This window comes from Aethina tumida, chromosome 2, assembly GCF_024364675.1.
Source record: "Aethina tumida isolate Nest 87 chromosome 2, icAetTumi1.1, whole genome shotgun sequence".
Classification (NCBI taxonomy): Eukaryota; Metazoa; Arthropoda; class Insecta; order Coleoptera; family Nitidulidae; genus Aethina; species Aethina tumida.
The window spans coordinates 17,409,596-17,433,677 of record NC_065436.1 but is presented as its reverse complement, the minus strand read 5'-3'; the positions used below and the strand labels follow the sequence as shown (position 1 = coordinate 17,433,677).

General features: G+C 27.4%; 1 protein-coding gene across 2 annotated transcripts in view; it reads left to right on the top strand.

The window, feature by feature from the left end:
- The window catches only part of LOC109595884 (G-protein coupled receptor dmsr-1), a 61,407-nt gene extending 39,267 nt beyond the window's left edge, over positions 1 to 22,140 (top strand). For both annotated transcript variants that reach the window (XM_049963538.1, XM_020011323.2), the window contains exons 2-3: positions 14,327 to 15,361; positions 21,238 to 22,140. In XM_049963538.1, coding sequence (XP_049819495.1) covers positions 14,416 to 15,361; positions 21,238 to 21,425 — 1,134 coding nt within the window. In that variant the 5' untranslated portion in view covers positions 14,327 to 14,415 and the 3' untranslated portion in view covers positions 21,426 to 22,140. The remainder of the gene's footprint in view (positions 1 to 14,326; positions 15,362 to 21,237) is intronic.
- The last annotated feature ends 1,942 nt before the right edge of the window (positions 22,141 to 24,082 follow it).

The window sequence follows — 24,082 nt, the reverse complement described above, 5'->3', positions numbered from 1 at the left end:
ACAAATATATTTTAAAAATAAAATTATGTCTATAAACAGAAGGATTAAATTTTAAAATATTAAACTAACAATTTAACAAACTTTTTTCTTTCATTCGAAAAGCATGAAAATATGTGTTATGTAGACAAAATGTCACGATTTTTGCCTCAAAAACAAGAACGACAGGTTTTTTAGGCATAAAAATTGAATAAATCATACTATCAAACTTTTTGTAGCAAATCTAACCGCACCACTGTATTAAGCACCTCCTGAAATATATATGGTAATTCTGTGACAAAACTAAAAATAGTATTCTTTTTATGAATTTATCAGTTTTGGATGTTGGAATATTATACTTACTACACTTTTAAAACTATACTCTTAAAACTCAAATTTTCAAAGTTTATGGTGAAATTAATGAACCATGTGCTGAAAGTATCATTGTTTTAGGTAAGAAGATAACCACAAATTTACGAAAAATAAATATAATATATACATTGAATTGAAGAAAATAAATAAAATTTGGGTATTTAGAGTATTAGTATAAATGTGGTATTATTAGTACAATATTCCAATATTCTTAATTAAAAATTATTTCCTAGAAAGAATTTAATTTTTAATTTTTTCACAGAATTATGAATATGGATAATTCTATATTTATCCAGTGATTTCTTCAACTTACATACCTAAAAAATTAAGCTGTAAGTTTTTGTTTTGGACCAAAAAATGTAGTAAGTACATATTTTCGTATTTTATAATTGGAAAAAAGTTTGTCAAAGTCGAACAAAAAATGGTGATGTCCCACATTCAAATTGGCTACACTACATATATCAAGACCATATATTAATATTAAAATAGTTGAATATTTCACTAACTACATATCTGTGGATGAATTATATTGATTTATTAACCAAATTAAATATTTTAGATAAGTATAGGTTAACAAATATAATTCACTAAAATATTAATATCGTATATTATTAAATAATTAGTATGTTTTACAATAAATAGTTTTGCAATGTGTGTAATAGAAGAAGTTACTCCTGTTAATCAGGAAACTCTCCTGAAATTGATATTATTAAAGTTAATACAATATCAAAGTTTTAAGTAAACACGGTTGTCTACTTTTTCAGTTATTAAAAAACTTTCCACGAGTTATTTAGTCATTAAACCTATTTCATAGTATAACTTATTTCATTATATTCGTACCAAGTAAATGTAATTTATTTTGTATGTGAATATGAACAGCACCGAGTAAAATTAGAGAAATAATTTTATTTTTTTAGCTCTTTGTTAATAATAATAATTAAATAACGTTCTTTTACGTCTATAATATACAATGCATAAGTAATTAATTTTAACATAATTAATTTTATTTATCATTAAATATGACTTTTAATAAGCAAAATTTTACTTCTATTCTATAATTCTTTAAGAATTGAATTCCATGATGCAACAATTGTACTATCTTTAAAATTTTTAAAAATTTCTCTATTGGCTTATTGAATTTCCTTATCCACCATCTGCCAAATGTTCTCAATGGGTTCAGATCTGGACTCTATGCTGTCACATTATTGACTTAGAATCATTCACATACTGAAAGCATCATATAATTGATATGTTCTTCTTCATACTGTAATGTGTTTAGAGTGTCCACATACTGATATCTATCCACTGTTCCATTCATTTCTAAGGACTCAGAAAAGCATCTTCTGTTAATTACATTTTCAACACCATATTTAATTGGAAACTCTCGTTCTCTGGACTCTTCACCCAACAAATACCATCTAAATTAAGCTTTCATCAGAAATCAGAACTATTTTGTCGTTAGGATCATTCACATACTGAAAGCATTATATAATTGATTTTCAGCATCATTTTTAATTTTACTCTTTTTATATTTTTGATGGGATCTCTTGTTATCTGGACCCCTCACTCAACAAATACCATCTGAATTATGCTTTCATCAGAAATCTATTTTCTCACTAGTTTTCGGACATACAAGTCGTTACATATGTATTATTTGTTATATTATATACATGCTTATTTGTGTTAAAATAAGTTTGTCTAAAGACCGAAAATAATTTTCAATTAAACATAAGAACTTTTATCCAATATAAGCTGCCAAAAAGAGAAAGCCTGAACATTGAAATTAATTTACCAGGTGACACTTTGAACTTTCTGTTAAATTTAGTTCTTGCTGCCGTAATTTAATTCTTGATTTAAATTGTAATTTTATGTTAAACGGATTAAGTATTTCTTAAATTTAATTATTACAAATCTCTTCCTTATTTGAACCCATCTGAATTGTCAAAGCAGTTGTATTAATGTGACCTCCATATATATTTATTTTGAAACATGAAGGGTAGGATATTAAAATATTGACAATTCCATTCCGAGCCTATATCAACACGCAAAACTTAACAAACTATTAGCTGTGTTAGATGGAGTGTTTAAATTATGAAATAGATTGGTTCACAGGGTACACAAGGCAAGATGCACAGACATCCGAAAATAAATTATCTACATAACTTTTCTGTTCTTTGTAACTGCATATTTTATTGATGTTAATTTCAGAGCTGTTTGTCTACGTTTAAAATTAATTAATTATTTAATCGATTTGACGTGGATATGTTTCACTTCCATTCCAACCCCTTTCTGTTTGTTTTGACATTATCTAATTGGAACTTCATCACAATGTTGTACTGTTTGAATTAAAAGTCCGGATTGAAATTTCAGAGATAAGCAAGTTAATTTGTTTTTCGCATTAAACGTTCGTTCCGTTAAAACTTCGTAATCTGTAACTTAAAGCGTCCAATTTGTTAACTAATTGGCATGATAAATTTCTGGAAAAACTTGTATTGTTTACAAAAGTTACTTAAAAATCTATACGAAAGCAAAACCTGCACTACGTCCGACATCAATAAGGCGTGCATTGTAAATCTTTGTGTGCGGAATCTTTGAAACGTTGGACGTTTAAAATGTACATAAATTTCTTTCTGCGGAAGTTTGGCACGTGTAAACTTTAGATATTTAGCTTTGTAACGGAAATTCCGAAAGCGTGCGTGCGCTCTATGTTTATCTCAGACATTATTTTCATCTAATAGATCGATTATGGTAATTTTGGGGCGTACAGTGACAATCTCTGAAGTGTCAAGGACTTTGATTGATGTAAAAAAATGCCGAAATGTTTTGTCAACATTCACTTTCACATCTTAAAACTCGTGAAGTTTGTGAATTAATTAAATGTAATTTGATGTGGTTTTATATTCCAAAGGAATTACATGGGGTTTTGAATATTTAAAGTGAAATTGTTCAAATATTCATTGAGCACTGATTAATTATTAATTAGAATTATTTGAATACTTAAAACTACAAATATTTCAAGTATCTAAATATTAAATTAGTCAAATAATCATTCATTCACTTATTCCTTGAGATTAGCATATAATTTAGAATTTATTTATAATAAACTTTAGTTTATCTTACATAAAAACAAATCTAGTAACAAATATTCTATGTGTGTATTTTCTGTGAATAAAACTAACAAAATAATAAATACAGATATTGATAAAATATAGATTTTTGTATTTATTAAATTGTTTATTATGTTATGTTTTAAAATTTAACTGACTTAAGTGAATATTGACAAAATATGATTGTACATAACTTCCAATAAAGTTAACATCAACGTTAATAGAGCAGCAATTCAAAATATTCCCTGCACATAACTTTAATGATGTAGGTAACTATTAAAGGGACCGCATAGTTAAAATCTCACCGTAAACTGTAGTTTATTTTGAATTTCATTGAAGATGTTGTCTGGAATCGACTCTATAACGTTCCAAACTTTTCTTTGTCTGACATTATGTGAACCAAAACTATTCAGCTTTATTACTTTTATGGCGATTTTAATATCGTTAAACATGTTAAACATGCCTGAAAGGAAACATAATTAGAATATTTCCGGTTGTTCAAATTGATTTTTGGGGCAAAATCCTGCCGGTCATGTTGAAATATTCAGATCTGAAAACTCCATTTTACCTTAATATCGCCTGCGCCATTCAGTTTGTACAACCTGTGCAGAGATGATATCATATCTAAGTCACGTCTATATCTGAATTCTCTTTTCTCGTCATCGAATTTAAATGCAGGGCCCAAGTTGATAAAATAATAATTAATAATATTACGTTCAAAAGGTCACTAATATCAAATTAACACTGCTTTCTATATTGTGAATATACAGAGTGTGTGTTTCAAAAGTAAAATAAAATATTTAAGGGTTGATTTTGAGGAATATAATTCATTTGTACGAATGTCATTAGCACCTTAAATTTTAAGATAGACGATAGTAAAAGTTTCAAAATATTATATTTTTTATATTAATGATGATACTATGATACTATACAATATTTTTTTCCATTTCTTCCAGTGGAGTTCATGCGGGGTGTGAACTAAGTATTAAAAACATATATAAATGTTTATAATTATAATTCACTTTTGAGCAAATTTATCACATAAAAAATTGAGAAATATTTCTTTCCTGGTCATATGGCTATAACTTGGAAATTGATGCAAATATGCCTTTTTTACTATTGGCTTGTAAAAAGTATTTTAAAAGTAAAGTAACAGATTTGAAAGAAAGAGTGCGATTTAAAAAAAGTTTATGATGAATTTATGTTCGAAATTGCGGGCTTTCCTCAGAATTTTCCGAGGTCTTAATATATTAAGGAAATATTTAATAATAATTTTTGAAATGGTTATTCCAATTTGAGTCCTCAATCCAATTACATGTACCAAAAGATGTATCTTAGTTTACGTGGAAAATATTAACAGAAGTGAATAAGAATCATAAATATAATTTTTCTTTTGAGAAAAAGCACTGGCGTACCATTTTTTAAAAATATTTAGTTCAACCGCAATAACACATATTATAAGAAAATACAATTTTTGAAAAACTTAAGACTCGCCCCCTTAAATATTTGTATTTGTTGTGTAAATTCATAAATTATTAAAAAATCTTCAAAGTTTAATAATAGTAATATACAGGGTGATTCATAACTTATCCGAAATTTTTTAACCAGTTATGTACTTCTAAATAATATGTCGATTTCTTAAAAAAAATTCTAATGATAAAGTTTTTAATAAACGGTAATAGTTAATACTATATTTTGTTACAGAGACAATTTTTTTCATTATTTAATGAATTTATATATATATATATATATATATATATATATATATATATATATATATTAGACTGTTTCACAAAAAACGATAATTTTTTTTTTTTTATTTATATCGAAAATCTTGTTGGAATTGGTACTGTGAAAGTTACACCTCTTAATTTTAATTTTAAGAGGTGCCACATCGTAAATTTTAATTTCCCGTTTAAATAACACGGGAACGGTGTCTTGGATTTAGAAATTTTGTAACTCTCATTAGAGATAATATTTCAAAATGATCAAAACAGATTTTTATAGAAAATGTAACACCCTACAAAAAATGTCTCTTACAGTTTTTTGATATATTCATTTTTTCAAAAGTTATTTAACTTTAATGTTGGATTGATTTAAAATTTTGACTTTTCATCATTTTCTGACGCAACCATCAACTTTATGGGAAAATTTTATATGACATTTTTTGTATATAATTCAGTTTTCTATAATTTATCTCCGAAAAAGTTTTTGGTTTTTTTTACAGATAATAAGTTACCTGCTGAAAACTAAAAATTTTATTAAATAAATGTTTTTTACTGCTTAAAATTAAGCATTTTATTTAAATAAATAGATTTTTACTAAAAAAATTGATAGTTTATTATAATCAAAGTAGTACATATCGTTACACTAACAGACTTTTACTACAATTTAGCAATTTTTTTCAGTATTCTCTTATAACTAGCAATAAGTATTGCAATTGCTCCTCATTTTTCGTGAAACACTTACCATTATAGAATTCATTGAAGGATAGATTATTATTTCAGGGTTATCTCAAAGGGTCTGTACATAATTCTACTACAAATTCTTGAGGTGAAAATAAATTCTATTCATCTTACTTTTGTACAAAAGTTGATAACTAAGGAGATATGAATAATTGTTTTTTGCACATTATACCGTTTCAGTAAAATACTTTTTTTGCAGTTTAGTAAAAAAAATTAAGCATATGTCCTCATATTCAGTTGTAAACGTTTATTGTGAAATATATTTTAATACAACAATGACTTTCGTTAAGCGTCACGTAGGGAGACGCCGGGAAATCCGATGTTGTTTCCATGCATTACGCTTTTGATAATTTAAACATGTAATTTCGAATGCATTACAGTAGACAGCAGGAAATTTCTAGGTATTAAAACACCATTCAAATTTAATATCTAATATTTCAAAGAGACATTTTAGTGTCGGACACTATTAAGGTCCAGAAATTGACTAACATTGTATCTTATATGTTTTAATCTAAACTTGCAACGTTGTGTTTAGTTTTGAATTAGCTCTTCAAATGCATTACTACGGTATTTATTAATCCGAAGATTATTTAATTCATAAAATGTGTGTACACATTTAAAATCTTTTTGTCGAATGTTTCGAAGGAAATTATAAATTTATTTTGTCTTAGTCGAAATTACGATTTATAATTAAATTAATACGGCGTCACTTCTTGAAAGTTGAGGAATTTCCATGACAACATCATGTTCTTTTCATTGAAATATTTCACAGATATGAGATTCCCACTGCCCTTTCAGCGTTCACCTGTTCAAAGGAGATCACATCTACATTAAATTTGTATGTAAAATTTTCGTGTTAGAGATTTGGCTAAACGTGTTTTAAACAATGTTAATTACTCAAAGTCAGGGGATGTGGTATTTTACCAAAAAGTTTAAATATATGTTATTTATAGACGTCAAGCATGAGTAACATAAAAAGATAATGTAATACAATCTTTTTATTTGGTTATATCGAAATTAGAAATACTCGAAATTGATTCAGTCTTTTTCATATTAATTTAAATGAATGTTTATACAAAAACTCTGGCTATTCCAATTTTTTTGTTTACAAGTTAAAGCCGCAATGTTATTATTAGTATCTTACAAATAATAAAGTTTATGTTACCACTACAATTAAACTATCAATTCATTTCTCTGTTAAAAATAATATATTAATTTAAAAATAACCTTTAACGTAGGTTATAATTATTTAATACTATTAATAACTCGAATATACATATGTAGAGACAAACACGTGCTTCTTTCCTAAACAAAAGGATTTCCTAAACAATGATCAAAGGGTAAACAGCATAATCAAGGATAAAGTTGGAAAAATAAGCACCAAGCAATCTAAATGAGTTATGACATTATCCGGAGTTATACATAAGTTTAGATAAAACTTACGTAATACAAATAATTAAACTAATTATAAAAAATCTGGGGAGACCATAATTAATATATTTATATATCCGCAATTAAGTAGACCATAAAATTGTGTGAAGATTAAGAACAGTAATTTCCTAACCCAGAAAAATTGATAAGGAACTTTTGCATCATTAAAAGTTCTTTGAGGAACTATGTAAAAAATAAGCTAATAATAAAACTTATTAGTTGTTAAAAGTCAGTCATTTGTTATAAATAATTTTTAGCATTTACATTAATTTTTTTAAATTGATATTGGAAGTGTATAATAACAAAACAGACATTTGTAATGTAACATATGTAATGAATATTTCTGAAACAATTTATATTTTATAATTTATTTTAATATTCTTTTAGTTAATATTAAACAAAAATTGAAGGTTGAATGCAGATTGCAATTTTGTTGCCTGTTTTTCCTAAATCATAATAGACTAATGTAAATCCTCTTAATCTTCATTTTACTACACAATTTTCAATAATCTTTTCCGCATCGACGGCCTCAATTTAGCCAGTAGGAAATTTAACGCTTATTGAAATAATAATTGAGATTCAGAATTTCTTTGCGATTTAATGTACCAGGATATAAAACTTTTATTTCGATGCCTGGGGCCGGTAAAACATCAGGTGACATATTTAGAGCGTGAAAAAGTTTCGTTTATAACACGAAGTTCGCATTACGAATGAACGGCGGAATGAGGAAAAATCTTGTCGACCTCCGGGTCAAAATCGACTAAATTAAGCTTGAAACAATTCAAAATTTTTGCTAAAAATAAAATCGCAATTAATTTTGATTAAACCTTGTTTTGTATTGTATTAATACATTAATTTAAAATTTGTCATGGTTTCAACAGTATATTAGATTATTTTTAATAAATATTAATAAACAAATAAACTTAATATTTGATTGAGTATATAGACTAATAGGTAATAATTTGGAGGCACATTTCAAAGATATAAAATCAAAATATTCCTGAAGAACTTACAGCCCCTCAAATTTAAACTTCAAAAACTGTTTTCTTTTTTCCCATATTTGGTTTGTACTATCCTAAAATTCATACCTACGATTCAGTGTAATAAACTTCTCATAATGCATCAGCATAGATTCTAAGGATTTCTTCCCTTTTTTTCGATCCTAAATTTAAGCACGATTAGATCAAATGTGGAGATATGAGTAAAAAACAATTTCTGAAATTCACATTTTAGGGGCTATATTTTCTTCTTGAGAAACTAATATTTTCTTCATTATACGTTTTGTTGTGATTTACCTGCTCCCAAATTTTGCCCACCTATTTGAAAAACACCTATTGGAAAATGACTATGACGATTATCATAAATTTACATGTTTATACAGTTTTAACCAGATCACGACTAAGATAGATTCAAGAAGAAATATTTTGTTCCGATGGTAACGACAGATGGAGGTAAAACATGTATATTATGATAGAAAATATGATTAATAACATAAAATAGTGCTCTGGAATGAACAAATAAATTTGACTCACCAGTCTAAATATATCTTGTTTTAAGTTATTACTTGTGCATTGTAAAATTGAAAATTGTAAAACAATAACAAGACAGGAATATTATTATTATATAAATTTGAAAGTTTTCTATCACGTCCTAGGAAGATATATAATAGTAACTAATTATTTAATAATTTAATTTTAATACAATATGTTAAATATTATTAAAACATTTCTAATTAATAGAGATTAGTGAATTATACTTCACATAATACATACATAATAAAAGTTCAATTTCGAGATTTACGTTAGTAAATATAAATTGCAAAATTTCAGTTACCTTTAAGATATCTTCCTCTTATTATATTCCAAATTGTATCCCACAATAAATAAAATTTCAATATAGATGAAAAACGTAAAGCCCTTCTAAATTCCCTTTAAGGCAATGTCAAGCTTCGATTTCATTTCATGTGAAAAATTCACGTGTAAATTATTTTCTAGCATTATACTTTACGCATCCAATTTTTCTTAAAAATTCAATTAATTTACTTTTTGTGTGTGTATGTATAAATGCAGATGCAAATGTGGATTGTTAAAATTGAATTTCTGTACTTATTCCTCCATTTTCGTATTCTACTAATCCAAAGTAAGACTTTTCATCCCCAATTAATTATTGAGGTTACTATTGTGAACTGTCGAAGTAATTACTTCGAAAACTTAAGTTTCTATGGTAACAATACAGGAAGGATTTTCCTAAAATGTATTTGGGATCTTCAGTCGACTAATGAACAGTTTCAAGTCTCTATACTAATTTGAGAAATTTGATTAACATTAAATGAATAAAGGATGATTACAATTTTACTTTATCCAATTTATATTTGACTATCTGCCATAAATTAAAATTGCATTTAGATGTTCAGAGATAAAACTGTGATTGAAAGGTAAAATTAATATAATAAATATTTTTTCGTTTATAAGAACGTTTCGCCTAAAGTCGTTTTTGCTTTGGGCTTCTGTTCTTGTCAGATTCCTATCGAATCATGCGAATGTATTCGAGGGCAAATAATGATGATCGAATCACCCTTGTTTGCTGTGACCTGTATAAACACGATTATATTTTGAATTTTGTTTAATGTATTTTTGTATGCTGTATATAAACGTTTTTCAGAAGCATATTTAAATGTGAAACAAAAACATTAATATTTGCATTTGGATAATGCAATAACTAAACGCAATCATTTTTAAAATATACATACAATTTATAGACCGGGTTAATTGAATATAGGTTTAGTATAAACATAAAATGGCGATGTATTTGGTTAAATTGTTGATCAAAAATAGGAAACGCTATCTCACTGTGTTTACAGTGCATCGAATCTATTTAAATTGAAATTTAATGCCACTGCTGTAAAAAGATTTGAATACAATGTTATAATTCGCTAAATAAAATCTATCGTTCTGTTTATTCTTGAAAATTTGGGCAATGAAAATATCAATTTGATTTAGTCATGATGATAAGGTTTAAATTATTGCAGTTTAAAATAAAATTGTTCAATCATAAATGAATATGATTATTTAAATTCATTGAACATTTTTTTATTTCTCTTTCTCGTTTATTCCTGGAAAATGTTTCTAAATTCAAATCTAGTTAAATGTTTATTTGATTTTTCCTATTATGCTCCTTAAAAACAAGTAACTTATTAGCTTGTTTGTGATGAAGTACATGGCAGTAATTTATTCATGCACCTCAGTGTAAAACTTCCGCCTGTCTAATTTCAGGGAGGTAAAATAAACGGAAAAGTTATGATGTGTCAGAAAAAAACATAATAAATTCATGTAAACTAGTTTTACATATTTAACAACAAAAACGTGACCAAAAAAATAGATTAATCTCTTTAATTTAAAACTACTAGTTAGTTACCGGACTAGTAAATATATTATTAAATCAAGAACAATTTTAACTAAATTATTCTGGTCATTAATAGATCTGGATAAAATTTATAATAATCAACATTTCCTAATTAATTAACTGCGAGTATTGATTGAAAGTTGATGGTTAATTATATACGTTGTACTTCCCAAGTGGTTAATAATCCCCATTTACCTATAATTATTGAATTAATTGTATTAATATTTCCATTGTTGTACCTTAATGAACACCAATTTAAATTTACACAAAGGAATGAATGAACGAACGTACATGGCATAACACTCGAAAATCCAACAACAGTAAAAAGTAATTTTAGTTAATTAAAATTATATGGATATGTATACATCTTTGTTGGGAGTTGCTGGTAACACAGATCGGACACATAGATAATACAGACTGGAAATGGAATCATGTGAAATTCAATATTAGATAATGTGTTCCATGTTAACTATCGTGTAAACTAGCAGTTAATAATTAAGACTTCCCTTCGTTCTCTCCAGGAGAGGCTCTTTAATGAAACGTTGTAAAATGTAATACTCATTTATAATTACAAAAAGGTTACACTAAACATAAGTGATGAAAAATAACTATTTATTCTATATTTAAATAACTACTAAGTTAGATGTTACAGTTAATAAATCTTGCTACTAAATCTCTATATTTTTCATTTGAGTAAAATTAAAATTTTAGCCACATCTTCATTTTATCATATTATAAAATTATAAAAAAAAATTTTATTTATGAAATTATTTATAATAAAACAAAAAAAAATGTCAAAATGTCATTAAAATGTTTAAAAGTTAAACAAGATTTAATGAAGCTGTGTAAATTGCTGTTGAAGAGTTGTTTAACAAAAAGTATTTAATTTAATAAACGCCTTTAGGTAAACCCAACATTTAAGATTTTTAATTATAATTGTCTTTTGTCATTGATGTTTTAAATAAAATTAAAATTACGTTAGGATAATTAATTAAGCATACAGAGCTCGCATTGAAAATTTAATATATATTTTCTTCTGTTTAATTTTGTCTACGACGTAATTTATTTCACAAATAAAATATTTGGAATCCTTCTTTGTCAACACTTAATTGGACAATATATTTTTCTGAATGCAAGTTTTTTCAGTTCGTTTGCTGATAATTGGTTTAATTTTATTTTAATTTGTATGTCATCAGTTTTTCATGCCTTTATTAAATCTATTTTCTTAACAAATTAAGTTAATTTAAAAATTAAATTTTTAATATTAAAAGTTGCACACAATTTACAGATTACAAGTTGTAAGTTATACAAGTATTTGGCTGTTCTTGACATCTCAACTATTAGAAGAGAGTGCAGATGATATATTTTCGAACAAATTGTTCTCACATGCTGAAATTAATTAACGTAGCCTCAGGAAATATTAATTTAAGTTTAACACTGTAACCATCTACAACTTTTGGATGAAGATTGTCTTAGTGCATAATTATAATTGCAGGACTATACGTTTTGTTACGTTTCAGTTTGAATAATAATTTTATTTTTAATACGTATGAGCTTATCAAACAATAAACATTGTTTGAAAATATTGTGAAATGTTAAGACATCGTCACAAAACAACAAATTATCAATTTTGAAAATTAGTTTAATATAATTTGTGAGCTTTATATCCCTTTATTGTATGCGCACCACCTTGAAAGGGACTCAAAATTCTACATGGAGTTTTAGTGTTGTTGGAGATTTTCACTGTCTCTGGAATCTTGCCTGATTGATATGTGTCGATCGGCCCATTTCCCCCTTGCCTTCGTTTCGTAAGCCATGTCACCAATGATCTTGCGATAAATTTATCTGTAAACAAAGATCAATACATGAAGTGTCGAAGGGCTAGAAATTGTGAGGCATTTCTAGTTTATCTTGTGGGATTCGTACCTGCGTGTGCTTCTAACCCAAAGTTCCTACGAAGGAATAAGTTTACCTACTGATCTCCAGTCCTCCATTTAGTTATTTTGAAGTGTTGGACAGTTTCTCCATGGATCAACCCTTCAACACCACCGTTCAGTTGAGATTAGTGAAGTACTTAGTCGTAGCGTATGTCCAGGATGGAGTTGCCTTCGTCTGAGATATTTACAGTTCAGGAACACTAACGTGATCTGTGTATTTGGAGACTTATCAGCTACTCCATCTCTAAACAGTACGGAGCGATCAAAAATGGTTGTCAATGCCGCTCCGTTGAAATTGATGATAGTAATATTTATTGTATATTTAACATGTTATATTCAACTTCACATCAAAAAATATTTACGTATTATGCTTTGATCGTTTCAGGTTATACTTATTTTTCAGAATGTTTTACGATGTTAATTGTAATTACTCTTATGCTGTTATATAAGTCATTAATGGTTGGTGATCATGATTCACAATAGTCCTTATTATCAAATTATCAAATTATTATTATTATTATATTTAATTCTGAGATACCACAACTAAAATAATTAAGAACTCACAACTAACTTTTGTTGCCTCTGACTGTGTGTTAAAGTTGACCATTTGGATTGTGAGAAAAAATTCAATGGGCAATAGTAATTTAAGTTTTTCAAATTCAAAAAAATTCATATTTATTTAATATATTTGTCGTCAATGACAATTATTTAATAGTAATATTGTTAGTACTGTAGCCAATAATTAGGGACCAGTTGGAGGTTTATCTTTAGATCCAAAGCTAGATATCTAATCTTACCAGATTAGTGGTTTTCATATTTTCAATCCAACGCAGATGAATTTTATTCTACGTATATGACCTCCAAGAACTTTGTTTTGTACCAGTGTTCCTTCTATTACTCACCCTTTTTATTACGTTATCATATGTAACAGTAATTTTGTTTCGTTGATCAACGACTTGATATAGGTATTCGTGGGATCTTAAGTTTCACATTTATTTTGGTTAGTATCTTTGAAAATATTTGTCCCTAGATTTCATTTTTCTTTTCGTTTTGATTTTTAATTTAAGGGTTTTTAGTAAGAGGTGTTCTTGATTTTCTTGTATGGTATTTCCAAAGTGTTGTTTTTTATAAGATATAAGAGTAATCCCTTAGATCTTTTTTATGAATATTGATTCTTCAGTCACGTATTCAGGAGAATTGTACAAAATTGACATATTGTTCATGTGTGTCAGTAAACTGAGGTTCTGACATTATCATACTGTCTTTCATGGTACACTGGTTGATGGTTTCTTCTTGACACCATTTTACCAATATGTTCACAAGAGGCAAAAGGGATGAATTTGTCGTTGGTAGGGCATTTTGGGAGAAGAATTTATTACCAATTTTGAAACAGGTATTTTTTAACAAGAATTCTAAGAGCTCCTAACCTACTCTTCCATCCTTTCAAGGTGGTACACGGCTACTCAAACATCCTGTGGCTTATAGTTTTCATAAATATTATTATTAGTCAATCTTTACTGTAGAAACTCAAATTAAAAAATATTAAAGTTTCACAAACTGCTCTTAGTAACACTGAATTGAAATTATTGTAATATATTGTTATTGATTAATTAATTAATTTATATTTATGTTGCAGATCTTCCATATCCAATGTGTCTGTATATATCCAATGGATAAAGAAGGTTTACCCAGCGATAGAATAAGAGACAAATTAAAATAGTTATAATGAGTGATAAATACTGTGATTTTAAATTTCTTAGGAATACCAGCGCCTACTTCTACATAAATTTAATAATATGTGTGTTTGGGTCTATTGCGAACGTTATAAACATATGTGTACTACGTAGTAAACAGATGCAGTCGTCGACGAACTGCATACTAACAGGACTAGCTTTATCCGATTTACTGGTGATGTTGCAGTATATTCCATTCACAGTCCACCGATACTACAAAAATATGAATAGGATAAAGCCAGATTTGCACTTCAGCCACGCCTGGGCCGTATTTTATAAGTTCCACGCACTATTCACAATAGTTTGCCACTTCATATCATGTTGCTTAACAATAATATTGGCGATATGGAGGTATATTTATATCTCAAAAATTCACGCCAATAATATTTTTTCTAATCATAGGAAAACTAAATTAATTGTTATGTTAACGTATTTGTTGTGTCCACTCATATGTTTCCCTTTGTATTCGACGTTATTTATTCGTGACATAAAGCAAAGGGTTGACATGGACGGGTTTATGGTAGAAAATAATCAACTGCAACAATACGGACCAAACTACAGCTTTCACAATGTAACAATATATATGTTATTTCCTAATGATCCTCATCGCCTCAGCATTTGGATATACAGTCTTTGTTTAAAATTTTTACCCTGCATATTGTTGTCAATTTTATCATATTTCATTATATCCAAGTTACTCGACACGAAACGGAGAAAACGGAAGTTGTTGAGTAGTTGCAATCCCATGGATGATTTGCAGGGCAAGCACCGTCAAAACTCGATCCATTTATATAAGGAGAGCCAGGCTGACCGAACAACAATTATGCTGTTAATGGTGCTCTTGCTATTTTTAATAACTGAGTTCCCACAAGCAATATTGGGCCAGCTCATAAATATTTATGGGGACGATTTCTATGAAAATTGCTACGCTCCTTTAGGTAAGTACTATTAGTTTATTAATTAATCAAATTATAATTTTCAAACTAATATTGTCTACAAAATAATAAACTTTCAAAGTTTTCAACAGACTTAAGTTTAGTTAGTTATTATTGTGTAAAGAAACTTAAATTTTATATCAAATATTGTTTTATTACTTTTTATTCTCGTGTTTATTATAAAAAGTGAGATTGTAAAAACTAAACGCATAAAAAACTCTACGATATATATAAATTTTGTTTGAAGTTTTTCGTATAATAATTCTCATTCACTCTTCTTAAATAACTATTGATATTTTTTTGTGTTGATGACCTCTTCGTCTGAGAACAGAAATCTTAGAAAATCCTTTTTATAAAAAAAAAAACTAATATAGTCTGAATAAAAGTTGCGATTTCAACTTTAATATACTACATTTGCCACGGTGTCACGTGAATATAAAGCTTTCAACATATCGAATGTTAGTGATTTAGAAAAATGTCAAGTCATATTGTAAAAGTTCATCAAACCATCTGTCTAGAATGGTTTTTTTTAATCAATAGGGAAATATATTTCAACAATAAGTGCTAAAAACGTAGCAATACCTAATTTCTTTTATTAGAAATAATAAAAGAATGTCAGCAAAAAATGTTAATTTAATATTTTCTTCCATTTACAATAAAATGTAAAAAATAAATCTATGATTCCATTATAATAAAAGCTTAAACAAGTAGTAGAATCTCATCTAAAATATTTTTAAATTTGAGATGGAAAATAAAAAGGAAAACTTATTTTAATAAAGTTGTTTTGCTCAACTTTAACTTTAAATATACTCGGTACTTTAATTTACTTTTATATATCTAGGAAATGCAGCAAATGGCGATGCTATTCTGAAGTTTTTGTCAACGTAAAATGTTTTATTACAAGTCTATAGAAAATAAAATATAATATAAAAAAATGTTTCAAAAAATTGTATATCGATAGTTTCATAAAAAAAGTATAATATTTCCTTCTATTTTATATAACAATAGAATTTATCTGAAGAATAATGATAATTTAAAACAAATTTTAGTAGAAAATTCTATTTTTATTTTTGTCGTGTCTCAGAATTTCATCTTTCCCTTCGTGAAAAAAAATTACATATACTTCCTTTGTAACTTTATTTTATTTTCTACTTTTAGATCACATAAATATAATATTTACTTAACATAATGCAGATAAACCTGAAAGATAAATATTTTGTTTCTCACTGTGTAATTTATTTTACATATTGAAGAATTCCAATAGGAATATTTTCAAATTTTAATTAATTTACATTTCAAATGGGGATAAATTAGAAAACAAAACAAGTTTTAATCCTTAATTGGGGCTGTCAAGAGCAGATTAACCTAACCCTAATACTAATATTTTGGGGTTAGGACGATCTGCTTTTGACCACCCCAATTAAAATGCAGTGTATTACATGTAAATTTCTGCAAAACGCAGGATCTATTGTACTTTTCGCTGGTTGGGCGGATAAATACACTTTACGAACTGTGAAATACGGTTGCATGAGTATTATGGAAAAATCTCAATGAAAAATTACTCTGTACATAACATAAATTTTCTAAAGAATCAATCTATTTGTCCGGAGTAAAATATCACGATGCTTTTTTACATTACCCTATAAATTTATTTTGCGTAAACATAATTTAGCTTTCTGAGCAACAATGCATAATCTTTTAATTTGTCTGGTTTTTATGAATGATGTAGACGTTTTGATTTATAATCTTTTTAACCAATTTTCTATACATCCAGTAAGTTATTTGTCATCTGTGTCACGAAAGGTTAGTTGACACTAAAATTTTCATAATAAAAGAACTTTAGAAAAAATTTCGCCGTTGAAATTAATGGAAAATTCACATTCTAAATATTAGTCTATATTTAATAGAATAACTTAATAATTCATCACTCGAAAAAAGACTACATTCGATCAGCAAACCATTTGCTGGAAATGATTTAACGTAACTAAGATAATAAAATTACTTTTGAGTTTAATTTTAGATGAACGTAATTTTGTCAATTTTCAAGTAAAGGGCAGATTTATTTTTCTTTTTACAATATGTTTGCGAAAATCGATAGGCAATATATTCAAGATAACATAAATCAAATGCAGTCCAGTAGACACTCAAATTGCTCAAATGCAACCTGATGTCAGTGACACACAATCATTGTTACAGGTCAATGATAAATTTGAAAAGTGTGAAGGCCCTGCTAGCCAATTATTAAATTGTAACGCAATACAATTATTTTAATTGCCTTTTAATTAGTGTTCTTCGGGGAGTATAAAAATAAAACTCTGAAAAGTTCGTAAATTACAGTTTATTAGTCTAGACTAAATTTATCGTCACGGCTGTTTTAAATTTAAAGCTTTTAGGAAAATTCATCTATTTATTACTATGAAATTGATGTACTGTGGTATGGCTGACACTGGATAAATAAGGAAATATGTCCACTGAGACTTGAGTTGAATATGTATTTTAAGATTAACGAACTCACTTATTGGATTCGCAGAAGCGTAGCTAATCCCAACATATTGACTCCTGATGGAGTTAGCTGTATATCTTGATTTCCCTCCCCGTTTATTTATTAAAATAAAAGAAATGGACATGCGAAAGTCCAGTGGACCAGACATTACGTCACATTATTTTTCACATACGTAAAAGGCGTTAAAAACATATATTAATTATAAAGGTAATAATAGATGTGTCATCCCAATCATTAATCTTGTGGACTGGTTAATGATCCGTAAATAACAGTCAAATATTCGTGACAAATTTTTCCATTATTTATCACGGGTTGATTGAAACTCATCTGCTTTTGTTGATAGGGGAAAAGTATTTGATTTTTTATATTTCATATTTGCTGGTTTATTTAGTTTTATCTATAAAATTGGTTGATTTTATTAAATGTGGTTGTGTCATCGCTGACACTGATCATTGCGCTGTGGGGTACAGATAAACAAATCCAAATGTCAACTTGGAAAGTTATATTATGTTTAAATATTTGAATTTGTAGAACGATAAAAGTAAATTATAAAACTTTTTATTGGCTTTAAAATTAACGAAATTAAAATATGTAAATTTCTTAAGACTCTAATATTATTCTCAATACATTTTTCTTAATTCGCTTAATTCCTTTATTTTTAGGGTTTAATTAAATTTAAAAAATGCAGTTGATGTTACTTAAGAATTGTACGATGCAAATAAATGTATTAAATTACATACTTTTTATTTAAATGATCGTTTAGATCATTTTGATTATTTGTAATTTGTCTTTAATAATTGAAAACTATTCTGATTTAACATAAATCAATAATTTTTATTTTTGATTAAATTTATACATACATAAATTATATTATATTATGTCCTCCTGTTTGATACCTCATAAAGACCATCTGAGGTAGAGATGATGAATGAGAAATAACTCTTTGTGCAACACTGAATTTACCTGTTATTTCGATCCAATTGACCCAAGATTTTAACAATCCAATTGCTCTGCCCCTTTCATCTGGAGTTAATTTGCGTCTAGACAATTATTCGAACAAATTTCGTCAAATACCCGCGCAAGTACTACTGTTTTTTTATCTTTTGTATCGAATTTTATAAAAATTAATAAAATTATAAAAAATAATAAAAAACCAATAAAAAATAATAAAAAATAATGACACCTGTATAAGGAAAAAATGTAAATTAAACCAATGTTTTCAATAAGTTTTGAAAGGAGTATTTATTTATAAGTACTCTTATGTTTCTTGTGTACAAAAATTAAAACAATATTGCAAAAAAAAAAAATAATTTATTTATAAGTTCTTTAAATTTTCATGTGAAATAAAATTGGGACAATTTCAGAATTGCCAAAAGTGTATATTTTTGAATGGATATCTTTAAACTATTTAGTACTTAGTAGATAAGTCTCTATTTTTAATAACAGTCAAATAACGACGAGGCATCGAATCTATGAACTTTTGGCACGTTTCCTCCACTAGGAACCAGAAGGCTCCTTTATTAGTGACACTTTTACCCCTCAGAGATATCTTCACAACGTGCTACACTTTCTCGATAGGATTTAGATTAGGTGATTGGACATGCCAGTTTAAAAGCTGAACTTTGTATTCAGAAAACCATTTCTTTGCCACCATCGATGTATGTTTCGGATTGTTGTCTTGTTAAAACACCCCCCATAGTCTTCAGAATATGACAACATAGTCCTACTTAACACATTACAGTAAGACACTGCTGTCATTATTTCATTATATTGGACTGACATCTTGATAAGAGAAGCATCCTCGTACCATAATAGATCCTCCTCCGTATTTCGACTGTTTTAATCGTAAATTGAGGCATAAACGCAGTGTTTTGCGGCCTACGGACATGTTGAGTTCCGCAATCAGAGTGAAACAAATTACATGTGGTCTCATCTGACCAAAGAATATTGCACCATTTCTCCACTGGTCGGTATGCACGCTCTTTAGCAAATTGTAACTGTTTTCTGACGTTTCAATTCCATAGGAAAGGGAATTGCAATTATCTAATAGTCGAAGTGTGAACGGTCAAAGTAAATTCATTTTTAATATTTTTTGACGAAGGAAAAGGATTTTTGTTTACAAATCTCGTAATGATCCGTTCAATATTCAGCATTATTTTGGCCTTTCGTCCTCGTGCTACCTCCAGACAACAGTTTTTTGTGCCTAAATATCCCAGTTGCCAATATAATGTGTAATTTCAAATAAATTTAGACAAATTGTAACCCAATAGCATTATTTCAACTTATTTCTTGTATATTATTTTTCACATGACTGTATCTCCCTAAAAGATTTCCTTCTGCATTTGAAATCTGGTTTTTGATGTGTTCGTTCGTATACTGTGGGTAATCGATTACGATGAACTCAACGGTTATTAATACATCACAGCCAAGGCAAATTTTCTATTGTTCCTTCTTCATTAGATGTTCGTGTGTGGTTTCAGTATGACCTACTCGAATATTATACATATATGTTAAACTTCAAATGACACTTAGGGAATCAGACAACATTATGGCCTTGTAATTTCTACAGTTTATTGCTCTAAGTGCCTTCAAAATTGCGAAGGATTCCCCGGTGAATACGCCATTGACTTGGTGTAGGCGGAAACTGTTGGGGTGGTCAGATATGAAAGCGGCAGCAATTCCTTCGCTTGTCTTTGATGTGTCCGTAAAAATTTGCTGTAATTCTGGGTATTCAGATATAACCCTAAAATATTTATTAATTAAGTATTGTACGGTGGGTCTGCTTGTAGATAATATCTAATGGAGATCTCACATTTTGGATTAATTGAGGAACATGGTTGGTTCTGTGTCAAAAGTTTTTATTTTAAGAAATTGTTCCTCTAAACTGGTTACAGCATATTTACTAAATGTCATGTATTTAAATAATTGTGAAACATGCGAATTTCCTGCTTCAAAGTAGTATTTAAGAATGACATTTTTACTAATATTTAATTTTATTTAATTATGTTGTTAAGTATTATAAATAAAACAAAGCGATATACAAACTTTCCTAATTAGACGTTTTCATTGTTTATCAAAACATTATGTCGTTCTGTCTCAACTGTCATAATGAGTTTATTACGGAATTGAATATAATATAGGTACACATTTCTAAATAAGGCTTTAATATCAACAATATTATGGAAATTCAAGTGAGCCTTTATATCACAAAAGACACATTTGAAAGTTCATAATATGTATCTAAGCTTTGGTATTAACTAATTTTCCACTTAAACTAATTAAAAACTTTAATCATGTTGCTCATAATTAATAATACACACTTAACAACTTAACATACCTAAAACTAATTAATTATTTATTAATTCGTTTTTTACAGGTGACGTCTTAGATATAATCGCTTTAATTAATTCTTCCATAAATTTCATTCTTTACTGTTCAATGTCCAGACAGTTTCGGAAAACATTTAATGAAATATTCAAAATTTCCGCAATTCTTCAGTGTTTCACTCAAACTCCAAAAGTGACCGAAGAAACTGCTATTGAAACTAAAATTACGCTACTATAGCAACATAAAGTGTGTTATTTTTTGTTTTAATAATTATTACATTTAAAGTAAGATAATTGTCATAAAATATCACATTTATTTCATTTTTAAACAACGAGAAAATTGTAAGTACCAATTATCTAATTTTTCATTTTGAAAATGTAAAAATTATAATATGTACATTAATTTTTAGCTGTAGTTATATACATATTTAACTTAGGGACAAGTAATTTAACAAGTGGACCCCCTAGATTTAAATTGTTGTACAAATTGCCTTTTAAATTTAATTCGCATTTAAAAAATACATAAAATAAAAGGGTACATTTGTTATTTATACTAAATATACAATGTAAACCAGTACTTGGAGCCCCTTACTGATTGACATTGGATTATACAGTAAAATAAAACCATACATTTTTATATAAGGTGCCTATGTAAAGTTGTATCAAATTTGAAGACCCTTTATGTATTATTGTAATAGATTGTTCTTAGAAAACGTAATTCTACATGTTTTAGGATGCTAAATCAAACCATATATAAAGTACGTATGTAAAGAATTTATATTATTTAGTTTTTCCATTATAATTAATCTAATCATAATATTTATAATATATTTTTTTAGAAATTTTAATAATCGTACGAATATTGCAGCAGATTTTGCTTTAATTTAATTCTATGACTACTTGTATTTTTTCTATTTATGTATATTATAAACTTAATAAATAAGTAAGACTGTTCTGTGTGTTTTATTTTATTTGTCGTACACATATTTAAACCTTGAACATGAATATGAAGATGAGGATCTTGTATGGAGTATAATAGGTTTAATATTAAACGTATTTTAAAAATTTTAATTACTAGACGACTTGATTTTAGTAAAATACGCTTTTAGTTAAATCTATGTACTAATTCTTATGTGTTCATTATAATATAAATAAGGAGAAAGTTATAATTCATTTTTTGTAATATATGTGTTAAAAGTAGGACTTTTATTAAATAATATTAAAAAAGAATGTGTCCTGTAAATATACATATATAGGAGAAAACTGTGTTTTATTTTACATACAATCTAAATATATAATGCTTGAGGCTACCCTAAACATCCAGTAGGAATATTTATTACTTTTATGATATGAAAAAGTATTAGGGAATGTCTGCCACATTTTAATTTATCTTGTTATCTAAAACTTTTATAGCTACAATGTACTTTTTAGAATTTTATCGTATTTAACTCACTTTTTACTGGTCTATTTTGTCAATACATACCTTTAATTTCGAAAATTAATTAATAAAAACAAGGGCTAGATCAGCATCGTAACAAATAGATATGTAAATGTGAATCATTTAAATCTGTATTTCAAATTGAATTGTCTTAGCAAAGTCACACATTGGGGTGATAGGATTTTTGTTCAGGGCTGCGTCATTTGTAACTGGTTATATGGGATTCTCTAAAATAGTGGTGTGTGATGGTGAGATATGAGACTTTTCTTCTTCTTTGTCTTTTAGCCATATTTTCTTTTCCTTTGTGCGATTTTATAAAATTGCCGGCATCCTACAAGGAAGCGAGCACGTTTATAAAACATAAATGAAAATCAACATCATTGAATTTCTCCTAATTAATTGAAGTAGTCAATACAGATATTCAAATTTAATTAACAAATTCACATTTGATATGCATTGATATATGTATTGTAATTGCTAAAAAGTTTGAAGTCTGAATGTATTTTTTCGTTTTGAATATTTGATTTATTGTTTTAATTTAAAACTGCCACATCTAACTATAGGCGATGGTTATGTCGTTTTCACTGACCGTTAATAAAATTCTTTGTTGCGGGTTCTGTACAAATACAAAGTGGCACATAACTCATACACCACATGTTTTATCGGTTGTACCACGTGCGTTCTCGACATTATTAATAAAATAACAAAATTTAATTCAATTAGTTTTCGTGATACAGGCGCCTACACTAATTTTTGAGAAAATCACTCAAATTATATAGGCTTAGAAATAAAACGCTAGCCATATGTGCCACATAATAGAAAATAGACAATTTTACATAAACATATGATACTGATGAATAATTATCTGTTTAATTAAATTAATAACGAAACATCATTATGAATATGAAAAGATAAAAATTGCACTTGTCATTTTAGTTTAGCTACCTTGTCGAGGGTTAATAAATAATGTTGATTAACCCTTATTTATATTTAAGTAATAATATTATAAATAATATTTATAGTTAATTATGTTTTATACTATAATACTTTGAGCTTAATTACAATTATAAAGAGCTTATATTTTCAAATGTCATGTTTATTAAATTTTCCGACAGCTTTGGTTTTGAAGGCTGCTTTTAAATTGTTCATTATGTTTTTATTCCTCTCTTTAATAATATTAAATACAAATTTACAATTAGACCATTAAATGTAAATGTAATGTATTTAACTCCTTTTAATTAAAAAAAAACAGAATTGTTATATATTAAGATGTTTATAAACAATTAAACCCCAATTGTAAAGAAAGAATACACGAAAAACAAAAAGATACAATTTTTACTAATATTGTAGAACTACTAAATTAATTAAGGCTTTAATAACAATATTATGAGAATTCAAGTGAGCCTTTATATTACTAAATAACACAACTTTCTTTATATAATTTAATTAAGGACTAC